This window comes from Austrofundulus limnaeus, unplaced genomic scaffold (assembly GCF_001266775.1).
Source record: "Austrofundulus limnaeus strain Quisiro unplaced genomic scaffold, Austrofundulus_limnaeus-1.0 Scaffold89, whole genome shotgun sequence".
In the NCBI taxonomy this organism is placed as follows: domain Eukaryota; kingdom Metazoa; phylum Chordata; class Actinopteri; order Cyprinodontiformes; family Rivulidae; genus Austrofundulus; species Austrofundulus limnaeus.
In genome coordinates this window covers 1,212,326-1,227,655 of record NW_013952491.1, presented here as the reverse complement: position 1 = coordinate 1,227,655, position 15,330 = coordinate 1,212,326, and the positions used below count along the sequence as shown (strand labels likewise).

At 39.8% G+C, this 15,330-nt stretch overlaps 1 protein-coding gene across 1 annotated transcript in view; it reads right to left on the bottom strand.

The window, feature by feature from the left end:
• Window positions 1–15,330, bottom strand: part of hydin (HYDIN axonemal central pair apparatus protein) — a gene marked incomplete in the record, with an annotated part of 70,329 nt that overhangs the window by 7,741 nt on the left and 47,258 nt on the right. The window contains 23 exon segments of the mRNA XM_014012136.1: window positions 270–425; window positions 507–544; window positions 616–712; window positions 785–914; window positions 2,932–3,067; window positions 3,153–3,336; window positions 5,030–5,110; window positions 5,196–5,305; window positions 6,444–6,599; window positions 6,692–6,853; window positions 7,590–7,700; window positions 7,774–7,903; window positions 8,026–8,265; window positions 8,980–9,135; window positions 9,243–9,320; window positions 9,976–10,089; window positions 10,174–10,298; window positions 10,377–10,513; window positions 10,868–10,976; window positions 11,095–11,269; window positions 11,347–11,517; window positions 12,113–12,322; window positions 13,730–13,849. Of these exon segments, the coding sequence (XP_013867590.1) occupies window positions 270–425; window positions 507–544; window positions 616–712; window positions 785–914; window positions 2,932–3,067; window positions 3,153–3,336; window positions 5,030–5,110; window positions 5,196–5,305; window positions 6,444–6,599; window positions 6,692–6,853; window positions 7,590–7,700; window positions 7,774–7,903; window positions 8,026–8,265; window positions 8,980–9,135; window positions 9,243–9,320; window positions 9,976–10,089; window positions 10,174–10,298; window positions 10,377–10,513; window positions 10,868–10,976; window positions 11,095–11,269; window positions 11,347–11,517; window positions 12,113–12,322; window positions 13,730–13,849 (3,126 nt within the window).

Here is a 15,330-nt window from a genome sequence, read left to right as displayed (position 1 = left end):
CAGCAAGATGGCTCAGTGGTTAGCACTGTTGTCTCACAGCAAAAAGGTCCTGGGTTCGATCCCTTGTGCAGACCTGGTGTCTTTGTGTGGAGTTTGTGTGTTCTCCTCGTGCTTGTGTGGGTTTTCTCCGGGTACTCCAGTTTTTCCCACACATCAAACATTTGTACAGCAGGTTGCCTGAACTCATCTTAATTTCGACCCTCTACTGCGCCTCATAAGACCGAGTTTAGCTGAAACTCCTCAGACTGAAGAAGTTTGATCATTTTTACCTGTCTCTTTGTCGTGGCATCATCCGGTCCTGGCTGGACTTCTTCACCACTAACAGGAACCAGTAAAAGGCCCTGGGTTCGGTCCCAGTGCTGCAGGATGTGCTCCACTGCAGCCTGGATCTGCTCATATTCAGCAAAGTGCCGCTGCAGCTCGTCCTGGGTGAAGACGGGAACATTAAGATGAGCACTGCAGCTAAATGTTTCATGTTGTAAAGAAACCTGTCAGCAGAGTTTGACCTTTTTCCTCTCCGTTTTGTGAGGTGATTGAGACGACTCTAAAATAAGAAAACACAACGTTATAATCCTCTGTGTGAACTGAACAACTGAACTGTTTGTTTACATTTACCTGCAGCTTTGGTCACATTTTGTTCTTCTTTTGTGTCCACAAGGGACTGTTTAGAGTCGCTCAACGAAGACTTCCTCAGGACGTTTGGCATAGCTGACTGCAGAAAGACTGAAGGGTCAGTTTGCATTTTTAGGTTTATTCATGTAGTTTTGTTAAAAAGTGGAGAGACCTGCTTCCCGTTCATCAGGATTTTCTTCTTGGAAACATCATCAGCATCTTTCTTTCCTGCTTTTGTATTATTTTTCCTCAGTTCATCCTCTCTCAGCCTCTTCTCTTCGTTTGACATCTGTTCGAGCTCCCTTAAACACAGCGGTGTCAAAAAATAAACCTTTCTTTAAACGGGTCTATGAAGGGTAGCAGTGAGGTCTGAAAGAACTTCCTGAATTCACACATAAAAGAAGAATAAAAAGTACATAAAAGTCCTGACTGGTGATTTAAAACCTAGATGAATTATTTCCAAAAGAGTTGATTCTAAAACTTGAAAAAGAAAAGTCCGTTTAGAAACTGGTCTATAATTGTTGGGTGGAAGCTAAGGTTTGTTGAACCTGATAAAAACAAAGAATCAGATTAAATAAAGCAGGGCTATTCAACTGGTGGCCCGCGGGCCATATCTGGCCTAAGTGACCAAAGTTCGGCCCGCCAATTGGTTCATTCATCTCTTAAGTCCAAACCCCCTGTTTTCTACTTTAATTACTATAATTTTTTTAGTTAAACATAAGCTGTGTTTACATTGCAAATGTGCGAAAACTCTATTGATATTCTGTTAATGTAGAAAAACACAGTTTCACCACTGCAGTGTTTCTCATAAGTAAGAAATGCTATTAAAGTCACACGTGAATACATTTGTTCTCACGATAATTCATTACAAACATGGCGGCGATGGATGTAAACACATAGCATGTTGCTACCACGACACTAGCGGTCCTCATCAGAGGAGACGTCGGCGTCTTATCCAGGCTTTAGAGTGACAAGCCTCTTATACTTGGGAGCGGCTACGTATGCTGTGTTTTTGGGAAATTGTAGTCGGTGATTTTACTATTTTCTTTTACAACTTCGTTGATTTTACTACTACTACTTCCTGTTATCTTCTTCATCGACGTTTTTTTTTCGCCAGTAGAAACAGCCAGTTCTTGATCACGTGACTTCCGTGATGCAAAAAAAGTGTTTCCATTGCAGTTTTGCGAAACACACCAATTTCGATACGGCCGAAAAATTACATCGTCCTAGCGCAAAAACATTTTGTCGAAAAACGTAATTTTTTTTCTCGAAATTGACGTGTTTCCGTTGAGCAAATTTATTTTCGAAATTCTAATTTGCGAATTTTCATGGTCAATGGAAACGCAGCTAGAGACATGTGTGGTATCTACAGAAACATCAGAATCTTTGCTACAAGCTGGTAAAAACATTTCTATGAACACTGAAGACAGTTTAAACTACAAACAGTTGAAGATAAAACTATAAAAGTGAAAATAAAATTTGTTTAAAATTTTGGCAAGTCAGAGATGTCAAAATAGTTTGTGTTAAATAAGAGGCCTAATGTGTTCTTTTTGTTTTTGGTATTGTTTATGTTGTACTCATAATTAAATGCAGCAAAATAAACCATTTTTAAAATGTAACAGATCTTTGTAATACTTGGTTTATTTACATAATGACTTTAATTGCTGGATGTTCGGCCCCTGAGCTGTTGACCTGCAGTAACTGTGGCCCCTGGGGCATTTTAGTTGAATAGCCCTGAGATAAGGTTTATGGTATTGAAGAAATTTATTGGGTTTGTTTACTACTGACTTGTAAAAACCACTACACATTTTATAGTTCTTTCTTAGGTGAAACATGATATAGTTTTATAAACCATTGTGTGATTATTTGTGTGATTAAACTGGTGATTTTGTGTACAGACTGGTCTGAGTGGCTATAAATATAGTTACCCAGGGCAGGGGGGTACTGTTAGATTAGCTGCATGCCTGAACACACTTATAACACTTAACTGATCCGTTGTTTTAACATTAGAACAGGAAAATTGTTTGAGGACCTGACTCCAGTCGTAGTGTGGCCCTTTTTGATGATGCAATGATAATGGGCGGAGTCAGGTCCTGAAGGAGGTTATAAAAGTGTCCTGGTTTCCTGAATCGAGGTTGAATGCAGAGACAAGCTCTGAGCTAATAAACCTGCCTTCAGTCAGAGCGCTGTGTGTTTGTAAGAAGTCTTTTCACATTCAAACATTCATATAATGGTGTATTTTCTATCTGGTACAAACACTTAATAAGGTAAATGAACACGTAATTTTCTCAGGATGTTGGATGTGCGTTGTGTCTGTACCTCCGCTGTCGAAGCACCATCGAGTGTTTCTGGGTGACACGCTCTCTCTCGTCTTCTGGCAGAGAGTCAAATGTGTCCTGGTCCATTTCCCACAGCCAGCTCTCCTCCCTGAGAGCTCTCTCTTTCTGCAGGGCTTCTGCAGGACACAACGACACATACACCATCTAACCCCACCGTGTGATGAGTTAATGTGACGAGGCAGGAGCTGCTGCAGATTTTACCTTCAGCTGCTCTCTGCTGGTTTTCCCGAGCCTTCAGGGCCTCGTAGGTGTCACATAAATTAACTACGTAGATGTGTTTTCGGTTATTAAGAGCCTTCAGAATGATCTGGAGTGTGCTTGATGGAGAGTGAGTGTACAGTGACTTCAGGCCATCAATAACTACTCCAGGGTGACAGTCAGTTAACTGTTAACACAAGGACAACATGAGAAAAAACAAGTTAAATATGAATATAAAACCTTCTTTATGTGACTTTTTAAAGCACAGGGCTCTGTACTTGGACCAAAGTTGTTTCTTTTATACGTAAAAAAGATGGCTTCACAAAAAAAAGCCATTTTTGTGAAGAAAGACCGTCCATCATTAAACAGAGGTGGGGGCCTCCGTTTTCAGTTGTCCCCTCCTACAGCGTGGCTATTGCCAGTATCACTCCACCCCCTGTTAACAATAGGTGTTAATTAGGTGTCAACGATAGCCATGTGATGTGAGTATCAGTCACATGGAGGCAGTGCTTAAAAGCCTGAATTTTGCCTGAAACTCTCAGACTGAAGAAGTCTCTTGGAGGAGAGACGAAACGTTTCATTAGAGAAGAACCCGTCCAGAAGACCTATACAATTTTTTTCTTTTTGATTTTTTACCTGGATTACTGAGATGCATCAGGACATTTATACGTAAATGGTCTGGTAAATGTGTCGAAGTTGTTTAGATGTGTTTTGTTTGCAGATGACACTTTATTTTTTTTGTTTGGGTAAAAATTTGGAACAAACGTTGGAAATGATGCAAACAGAATTTGCAAAAATACAAAATTGGTTTAAGCTTAATAAATTATCACCAAATTTAGACAAAACAAATTATATGATATTTAACAAAAGAACGGTTGATGTTTCATTTAAAGTTGATGGTGTTGACATTTGTAGAGTCAGGCAGGTGAAGTTCTTGGGTGTTATTATTCATGAAAACGTGACTTGGAACTCTCACACAAATTATTTAAGAACTGAAATAGCAAAATCCGTCGCAGTACTATAAAAGGTAAAGGATTTATTTAATGATAAAGCACTGTTTGTACTATGTAACGCAATAATTGTTCCACATTTGAATTATTGTGTTAAAGTCTGGGGAATAGCATATAAAACATGCAAATTCTATTTTTATTTTGCAAAAAAGGGCCATAAGAATTAAAGCCGGAAAACATTATAATCACCCATCGAATATATTGTTTCATCAACTGAATTTATTAAAATTTTATGAGTTGATTTTAGGATTTTGCTGTTTGTGTTTAAGGCTCATAAAAACACATTACTTTTGAATATTCAATCTAAATTCATCAAGAGGGAAAGTACTAATAATCTTAAAGAATTTGAAATGTGAAACCTAAAATTCGAATTAATTTGAGAGAGGTACCTCAGTTCAAGGAATAAAGCTGTGGAACAACTTGTTAGCGATTATAAAAATGCTGGTTCTATGAAGTTATTTGGAAGATTGGTAAAATCTGACCTGTTGACAAAATATGAAAACATATAATAATCATTCATATAAGCTGCTCTTTGAATAATTGCAAATCTTTTTTATTTATTTTTCTTTTCTTTTTGCTGATGAATACTATTTATGTATATGTATGTAGTGGTGTATGTAATACATACATTTTCTTGTTAAATGGGGGCAGACATAATATTTTTTTTCTTCTTTCTGCTCCTTTTCATTTTCATTTTAATGACATTTTGTTTGTGTTATGTTAGAATTTTTTTATTAATTAAATCAAAAAAATTAATAAAACTTTTTTTCGTTGGTCTTTTCTACGACGGAGTCTGAGGGAGTAAATTCTGGTAGTCTGACCCTTTTACTTTTCTGAAGTGCTCCTGGTGAAAAGTTTTGTTTAATGTACCTGAAGTCTCTCCACCAGGATTTCAACTAGCATCTGTTCAGGCAGGAGGCTGCTGAGTGTGGAAACGTCCAGTTGTTGTAACTAAAAGAAAGGTTTTTCTGTTAAATGTTGAAAAAGAATCTGAACTGTGCCGAAAGCAAACAGAGAAGAATGTGAGGAGGAGCACCTCAGAGGAGTCAGAGACTTCTTCTGTCTCCTGGAAGGTTCTGGAGACGTCTCTTCTGCAGTTCTGTGTCTCTGCAGCAGGTTCTGATGGTGTTGTGTCTGCAGTTTGGCCTGACAGAAGCAACATTCATGTCATATAAAGATTTATTTGTTTTAATGTGCAGCGTTCGTTTTTCAGCATCTAACTCATTCCACAGTTTTTGTGCCATTTCAACCATTCATATATCAAAACGTTCAGCTCATTCATGTGAGGGCTGCTATGACATTTGGTATTTCAGATTTTTATACTTTTTTAGCTATTTCACTTTTTTAACCACTTTTTTGCCATTGAAAATGAATGAAGCTGTTTTCAACAACCTTAAAACCCTTTAAAATGTTTCTAAATCTTTACAGCAACTTACACATTTTGTCCTGGTTTGGCTCTTTTCACATTTTTGTGCTAATTTTAGCTACTTTTCTGCCAATTTTAGCTTTTGTCTGCTATTTCAGCTAAAATTCTGCTTCTTTCTGCTTTTTTGGGCCTTATTTCTGCTATTTTGAGCTATTCATGCTTCTTACAGATGCTTTCTGCTATATTCAGTATTTGCTGCAAGTTTAGCTAATGTTTAGTTGCTATTAGCTAAAGTTAGCTTTTCTAAGCTAAATACACATTTGTTTGTAGCTATTACAACTTTTTTCAGCTAAGTTCAGCAAACCTTGTTTCTTATGCTTTCTTATGCTATTTAAATCATTTCCAGCTACTTTTTAGCTGTTTTACTGAAAATTTCAGCTGTTTTAGCCATTTTAAAAGATCACATTTTTGTACTTATATGCATTTTTTCTGCTAGTTTTACAAAATTTTACAACACTTTCTCTATCTGGGTGCTAATTTCAACTTGTGGCTGCTAACTTTAGCCTATTTGATGCTAATTTGAGCTATTTTATGTTACTTTAGCTATAGATCTGCTTCTTTCTGCTATTCTTCTGCTTTTTTCTACTTTCTGCTACCTAGTGTTTTTTATGCTTCTTACAGATGTTTTAAGCTATATTCAGCTATTTTAGCTCTTAGATTTTAGCTGTTTTCAACTACATTAATGCTCCATTTCACTTTTTTTTGCAAAGTTAGGAATTTTTGCTTCTTTCATTTTTTTCAAAGTGTTATTATAAAGTTTAACACTTTTCCTATCAAATATTTTCAGCTGAAGTTTTCAGCATGAAGCTTTCACACTAGCATTTTTGCAGGAAGTGCAGTTTCTCTAGTTATCCTTACCCTGAGCGTATGCTTCAGCTGCAGTGTTATAGAGCTGCCTTGCTGAAAGGCTAACAGCTGAGGAACCATTCTGGATGAGGTCTGTGACCACGGCATCGACGCTCAGAAGCGCTGCTCCGTAGTGAGCTGCCAGAGCAGCAGCTGTGCCGCTTTTATCTGCAAAACAAAGTTGATATTTTTATAAATGCTCATCACTTTTTAATCTTGATGGTGTCCTCTGCTCATCACAGGGATGAGTGACAGGTTACCGCTCTGAGGGGCTCCGTGGACGATGATATAAATGCCTCTGTGGTTCTGTGTTGACAGTGTGTCAGGGGGCAGGTCCAGGCCCATGTGGCGGGTGAGGGCCAGGATTACAGGGCTCAGCTGTTGTCCTGGTCTCTGACCGTTTCTGAATAACCCTCGGAAAACTTCACAGACAGACAGTTTTTATATATACTGTCAGAACCTATAAGGTCCTGAGTCAAACCAAGAATTAAACAAATGAATTAAACCAAAGCTTGCTTGTGTATATTATTTTACTAAGACTTTGTTTCCATGTTTGTTAACCAAAACGCTGTGCAGTGGCTTTTGTGCTGGAAAAAACAAATCAGATTTTTTAATTGCAGAAAGAACGATTTGATGAAATGAACCTGAAGACCATTAAAGGAGACATCATGATTTTAAATCCTTCAGTTGGGGTCTATAGAAAGTGAAAATCTGACTTCCTCCTTATTGTAATTCCACAAGCCCCGCCCATTTCCTGAGCTGTGTCTCAGATCAACTCGTTTTGTGGCCGTCCAGAGACTGACTTTATTTAGAAGTTCCGTCACAAACGCTGTGATGTAATCGTTCAGAAAACCTCATAGAAAACAGAGAAAACTTAACAGGTTAAAGAATCTGACCCAAACAGGATATAAAGATATCTTTGCAGAATCGGGAAGACTAAACTCAACTTTTCTGCCTCCTAGAGACTCCAAGTCCACAACAAAATGCTTGAGTTTGGACGACCGTTCAGATCTGAACATGAAGGCTGACTGAAACTTTTAGGTTTTATCAGCAGCTACAGTTTAGTGAGGTACCTAAGGGCCATCTCCAACCAGTCTTTGTTTAAAAAAAGCAGGTGATGAGAATTATTTCAAGGAAAAATACTTATTTTCTCCTTACAGAAATCATCGGGCGTCACGTTGAAGTTGTTGGTCTCTGTTCGGACATTACGATCCTCCGTTTTCCTCGAGTCGTTCTGACTTTTATCATTAGCTCCTTCAGCACTCAGCTCTGGTGAAGACAAACAAAACAGATGTTTTCAGAGATCCAAACACATCTGTGAAGCTGTTTTTAACAAAGCTACCGTTGCCTTTCAGCTGGGAGCACAGGTCCTTGTAGTGGTCCAGCAGCTCTGAAGGAAGACCCTGTCCAGGGACCCTCGGAGGAAGCAGCAGCGTGTTCTTCTCATCATATCCAGGCATCAGACGCAAGACCTGAGGTTGTGTCCAAACAACAAAATGTCCCATAGACAGATCTAACTGAACTGAATCTCAGATTTGTGTCTTTTTGTGTTTATCAGCATCATCTCTCCTAACTAAAAAAAAAAAAGACGAACCTCCTCCTCTCTGAGGTGTTCTTGGTCAAACTCCAGGCAGTAAAACTCGACGGGGAACAAGCTGTGGTTTTTGACCAGGACCTCAACCTCTGCCTCCATGTTGAGAGGAACACAAGGTCCCAGCTTCAGGTCTGACGGGCAGAACTCAAGTTGTGGCTCCGCCCCCTGACCCTGAGCTGTGATGAACAGTGGCTGAGTGTTGTGGAGCACACGAAGCTTCAGCCGCCTGCTGTAAGAACGCTGGAAGACATGTAGAGTGTTTCAGTCTGATGGTCCCCATTAACATCACTGGATGGATGGATGGATGGATGGATGATGGATGGATGGATGGATGATGGATGGATGATGAATGGATGGATGGATGATGGATGGATGGATGGATATATGATGGATGATGAATGGATGATGGATGGATGGATGGATGATGGATGGATGATGAATGGATGGATGGATGGATGGATGGATGGACGATAAATGGATGATGAATGGATGGATGGATGGATGATGGATGGATGATGAATGGATGGATGGATGGATGGATGGATGGACGATAAATGGATGATGAATGGATGGATGGATGGATGATGGATGGATGATGAATGGATGGATGGATGGATGGATGGATGGATGGATGATGAATGGATGGATGATGAATGGATGGATGATGAATGGATGGGTGGATGGATGATGAATGGATGGATGATGGATGATGGATGGATGGATGGATGGATGATGAATGATGGATGGATGATGAATGATGGTTGGATAGTTGGATGGATGGATGGATGGATGGATGGATGGATGGATGATGAATGATGGATGGATGATGGATGGATGATGAATGATGGTTGGATAGTTGGATGGATGGATGATGGATGATGGATGGATGAATCTGGGACACAGTAGGATGTAAAATCTCTGATATTGGGTACAAACAGGATAAAAACAGAGCACCTCCTCTGCAGGACTGAACTTGATGTGGACATTAACTCGGTCACCAGGGTTCAGCACTCCTCTGCAGGGAAGAGCCTTAAACACCGGAGACCCCCACTCCTTTAACCCTTTAATCCTTTGACCCCTGGACCAAAGGGGGAATTTATTACCCTCCACCTAAAATATGACCAAAAATGTAAAAGTGACATCGTTTTTTTATCATGTGGAGAATTTTCTGACAGTTTTTGAATGGAATAAGATTCATACAAATAAAACGGTTGTACCTTGACAGGTTTCCCCTCCTCTGCCAGACGCCACTGACTCTCAACAAGCCCGTTGTTCATCAGCTGGACGGTCTGGATCTACAAACAAACATATTTATTGATTGATTGATTTGTGTTTGTTTACTAAAAAAAGAGAAATCTACATAAAATAAAACACAAATTAAGTAATGAAAGGAAGCAGAAAGAAGAAAAAAACTTTCACCAAAATAAATTCTAACAATATTAATATATAAAAAATAAGTCCTTCTCAAACAATTTGTATCAGTACACACTAAACTGTATCATATTTCTTCAACAAATAACCTTTTCTCTTAAACAAACACATTGATCTGACAGTTTTAACATCAGTCTCCGTCTTATTTTCTGTAGTAAATAACTCAACTGCTTCAAACTTGTTAAAAAAAGGTTTTACAAAAGTCTTCATTTTCTTTTAATAAAATAACTATTAAAATTGGATGTTTAAAGGTAATGTGTTTTTATGAGCCTTATAAATAATCTGTAAAATATTATATTCTATAAATTATTTAGCTAATTAGTTAGCTTTTGCTACTTTTAGCTGCCATTCTGCTAATTTTATGTTTTACCAAGTCTTTTGCTACATTTAGCTAGCCTTCTGCTTTTAGCACTAAACAGTCTGTGTTTTTGCAGAAAATGAAATTCCTTAAATGAATTGTATTTTTTATAAAACTTAAAGCCATCATGCCTACAGGACAGGTAAAGTGAAGCAGAGTACCTGACACATGCAGCACTGCACCGTGTCAAACTGCAGTCTCTCTGTGGAGACCGTGATGGTCGGCACGATGACGTCGGCGCACAGCCGCACCTTCACCTGAGGTCCACCTGAAACCTTTGAGACCGAACAAACAGCTGGTCTGAATCAAGCTGCTGGAGCCGAGGTGAGTTTGAAACAGCTTTAAAGATCTGTGAGCACCTGGATCAGCAGGAGAGCGCTCCTCCTCCCCGGAGCCAGGCCTTCTTTAGGATCAAACTTAACGGTGAAGGTCTGGGTTTGGCTGCAGAGCAGGGTCCTCGGCTGCTGAAACTCAGCTGAAAACCCTTTAAAAACACACAAGGTTCGGTTCTGTTCTGTTGAGAGAAGAGCAGTGAAGACGGCAGGTGCAGGTGTCATGTTACCTGTTCCTGTAAGGTGTTTACAGTTGGTCCTGAAGGACGCTGGTATCAAACTGTTATTGGTCATCGTTACAGTTTGACTCACAGATCCTTCAGGAATTACAATCCCAAAGTCCAGGAGGTAATCTGAGAGCTCACAGCTGGTGGGAGGAAAACATTTCACCACCTTATTAAACATCTTTATTATTTAATTATTAAACATCTTTATTATTTTATTATAAAACATCTTCATTATTTTATTATAAAACATCTTCATTATTTGATTATTAGACATCTTTATTAGTTTATTATTTTATTATTTGTTAATATACTGTATATTAAATCACATTTCTACACTTTAAATCAACCAGAGCACAAACTGAACAAACCAGACAGGAATCTCTCATTAACATGGATTCTTTGAATTTCAGCAGTTTTTACTTCATCTGTTAATCCAATGTGTGTGTGTGTGTGTGTGTGTGTGTGTGTGTGTGTGTGTGTGTGTGTGTGCATACTTGCTCAGTTTAAACCACTGTGAGTGGGGAGCAGCAGAGTTTTCTCTGCCCCGCTCGGCCTCCTGCACCTCCTCACTGTCGCGCTCCTCTGCTGCAGGAAACCCACAGACTGTTAGGGAGGCAGGGCAGGAGGTTCACAGACAGGAAAACTTCTAAAATTAACTATCTGAAGAAGACTAGCCCAGCATCATTATCACTATGAAGTTGTGTGTGATGTGTGTGCGTACTCGGGGTTTGTGGCAGATTCAGAGTGATTCTGGGGAACACTCCCTCCCCGCTCAGAGTGATCTGCTCAGGTGTTTGAGAGGCGACCTGCAGCCAGAGCAGCTTCTCAAACACCTGAGGGACACCTGGCAGGTACAACACACGCAGGTGTTTCTCATGGCCAGCCTCGATGGAACCCTGGTACCAAAAACACACAAATATAATGAAGAAGATGTTAAACGTTCAGTCAGGAACCGGCTGCTTGATTAACTCACCGCAGCTGGACACACCACTGGCCTCCCGGGTCTGACCTTCATATGACGTCTTGCACCTTGTTCACCCTCATCCTTCTGTTCTTCACCTTCAGGGTACGTGACGCTGAAATCAAAACCTACCTTTCCAGTATTCCTCACAATCATTTCAACCTCTCCAACATTGTAAAAAAGCTGAAAGAGAAAAGAGGCAGAGGAATAAACGCTGCTGGCTCTGTTACATTTAGCTCTTCAGCAGGAAATAAAAAGGTCCTTTTCAAACAAGAAAAGTCACAAAAAATGTTTTGAAGCAGGTGAATCGTGCAAACAAGCATGTGAGCTACAAAATAAAACAACTAAAACAAACGACTGAAACGGCGAGGAAGGAAAGAAGGTTGGAGGAAAGTTCTGCTGAGTTGCTTTTTCTCCTAAATCAGAAATCGATGTGTTGCTGTTCTGAATATAAATGATAAGTGGTCCTGATGGCTTGAATACTTAAAGACCAGAGTGTGAGAAGAAGGCAGTGACATTAAAAAGGTGCTTTTCTCACCTTTTTTTACCATATTAAACTATGATAAATGATTCATTTATATCAATTGTTTTCTTTTCTTTCAGCGTTTACTTTTTATGTTAAAGGGTAAAGTCACAGTTTAGGTGTAATATTTATAAAATCTGTTCTGTCAGTATTGGGACATGGCTCTGCAAATCAACAACAAATAAGAAAAGCAAACTATTGCAGAACAGTAATAAGCAGCAGAAAATGTAGAACTGTTTCTTGAGATGAACGTACCTGCAGGCCAAAGTTCAGGTGTGCAGGTTCGAGCCTGTAGCTGATCTCTGATGTTTGTCCTCTGAGTTTGACTTCATACGTCGGTCCGTCTTCTACGTGACAGTCAGCAACCGCCTCTCTGCTGACGTTCTCAGGACTGAAGAAGGAGAATGTAACGATGGCACTCTCTCCAGGCTGCAGGACACCCAACATTGGAGCGATGTTGAAAACCTGAAGGAACAGAAATAAAAACATTAGAAGACAAATCAAGTCATGTTGAACCACTCATGATATCAGGAGGATCAGGGATCAAATTGTAGCTGAAAACACAGGAATCAGAAAAAGTGCTGAGGTTATTTTGACTTCATCCTCAGTGTGATGTCACAAACAATATGTTTAAACAGTAAAAACTTTAACACAAAGATGTTGCTGCTTAGTTAGCCTTCTGTAACATTCAGCTAGCCTTCTGCAACATTCAGCTAGCCTTCTGCAACATTCAGCTAGCCTTCTGTAACATTCAGCTAGCCTTCTGCAGCATTCAGCTAGCCTTCTGCAGCATTCAGCTAGCCTTCTGCAGCATTCAGCTAGCCTTCTGCAGCATTCAGCTAGCCTTCTGCAACATTCAGCTAGCCTTCTGTAACATTCAGCTAGCCTTCTGCAGCATTCAGCTAGCCTTCTGTAACATTCAGCTAGCCTTCTGTAACACTCAGCTAGCCTCCTGCAACATTCAGCTAGCCTTCTGCAACATTCAGCTAGCCTTCTGCAGCATTTAGCTAGTCTCCTCAGCATTTAGCTAGCCTCTTGCAGCATTTAGCTAGCCTCCTGCAGCATTTAGCTAGCCTTCTGTAACACTCAGCTAGCCTTCTGTAACACTCAGCTAGCCTTCTGTAACACTCAGCTAGCCTTCTGCAGCATTTAGCTAGCCTCCTGCAGCATTTAGCTAGCCTTCTGTAACACTCAGCTAGCCTTCTGTAACACTCAGCTAGCCTTCTGTAACACTCAGCTAGCCTTCTGCAGCATTTAGCTAGCCTCCTGCAGCATTTAGCTAGCCTCCTCAGCATTTAGCTAGCCTCCTGCAGCATTTAGCTAGCCTTCTGTAACACTCAGCTAGCCTTCTGTAACACTCAGCTAGCCTTCTGTAACACTCAGCTAGCCTTCTGTAACACTCAGCTAGCCTTCTGCAACATTCAGCTAGCCTTCTGTAACATTCAGCTAGCCTTTTTCAACATTTAGCCTACTGCTACTGTTAGCTAACCTTTTGCAACATTTAGCTAGCCTACTGCTATTTTTATCTAGCCTTCTACAACAACTGATGAAGTCAATAAGCTATTGAGGCCATCTTGAATCAAGTTGATTTAAAAAGTTCATTAGTTGTTCATCCAATGATTAATTTTTAAAGATTTCATTCAAATCTATCCACTGTCTCTGCCTACTTTTTTATAATAGGAGGAAATAGGAGGATCTGCAGCCTGACTGGAGGAAGAACTCTGATGCAAAAGTAAAACCCTGAGCACAGGTTTGGGGTATCTACATGTGTTTACCTTCACAGCAACATCAACACATGGGATGTTCTGCTCATTTAGCTGCTGGGAGCTTCTTTGAATCTAAGCCCTAAATTTACATTTATCTACCTCTTCAACGTGTACAGGGCGCGGCAGCCTGCTCTGCGGCAGCCTGCTCTGGTCGTCTGCACCCGGCCCGGGGATGGGAGGATCCCTGAGGATCTCTGAGTGTTTCTTCTTCGTCTGATTTGTGTCTCTGTGAGCGCAGACATGAAATAATACACACCACAATGTAACTATTATCATTTTCCATTGTAAATGTGGGAAAAATGTAACCAAGCATATAAAAAAATAATTATTAAAAAAAACAATTTTAATTAAAGCAGAGCAGTGTGTATAAATGTAAACTGCTACAGGGAGTAAATATGAGTTTGTATTGAACCCTACATCTGCACCCACATCCCAGAGAAGTCAGATTCTCATTTTCTTCCACAGCTCCTCTCCCTCCTTCCCTGTGGGATCACACTTGGTGCATCCATCAAGTTAATTAAACAGAGTGTTCTATAATTAAGAGGAATTTTAATAGGCAGGCAGCAGGAAACAGGTCAGGATAGATTGCAGCGAAGTGCTGAATAAACCTGGGAAAAAAATAAGGGTTTGAAGAGTGAAGAGTTTCCTTCACTGAGCAGCAAAAGTGTGGATTTGTTGATTCTGTTGGAGTGTTTGTGCACATGTGAGTGCACATGTGAGTGCACATGTCAGTGCATGACAGCAGGAACACACTGGTGCCACTGTAGCATCAGCTGATGGGAAACGTAAAAAATAAAAAATAAAAACCAGCAGGGGGCGCTGCTGGCTCCTCCATTGAGGAATCCTGCTTCTAGGTTTCACTTGTCTGACTATAACAAACAAAAAATAAGTAAAATTTAAAAAAAAGAGCCTAAAAACGAGGCGTCGATGAAAACCCAGCGGTGCGGACAGAACAGATGGTGAGACAAAGTCTTTAAGTTTTGTCTCTTCCATCCTGTCCTGCTGCCACTCACCGAGACCATTCTGTTTTCCAGCTGCAGCCGGCTGTCAGGAGCTGAAAACACAACTACACTAATGAACGATGCTACAGATATTTGTTTCTGTCTCAATGGTTTTCACTGATTTTCTGATGACAGCTGAGATTTTGCTCCTGATCATGACCCTCAGCTGATTTCTTTTGCTCCCTCTTTAGTTACTAAATCTGATCAGTTACACGATAATTAAGGTTCAATCTTGTGCCAGTAGGAATTGAATTTGAATGTGCATAATTTGAAATTGAATGCATTGGTTCGAAAATGAATTTTACTAAATTGAAACCGAATTTAAAGTTTTGTATCTGAATTAATTTGCTTTGAAACTGTGTTTTGGTTTATTAAAACTCAGTTTGACTACTTTCACTTTCAGTTCCATAATTCAGATTTTTGTGTCACATCCTGGTCCTTGAGAAAGCCAGGCAGAGTAATCAAACACAGATCCACAGATTTATGTTTCACTTTGGTGAAGTTTCCCTTCTGTATGTAACAGAGTTGATGCAATCCACTGTAAAAGTGACAAAAACAAAGTTATTTTATCGCAGTGATTAACTGTTTAACTGTTGGTTATCAACTGGTTATAAGCTGTTTAAGGGTTGTTATCAACTGGTTATGTGTTGTTTGAAGGTTGTTATTAACTGGTTATAAGCTGTTTAAGGGTTGTTATCAACTGGTT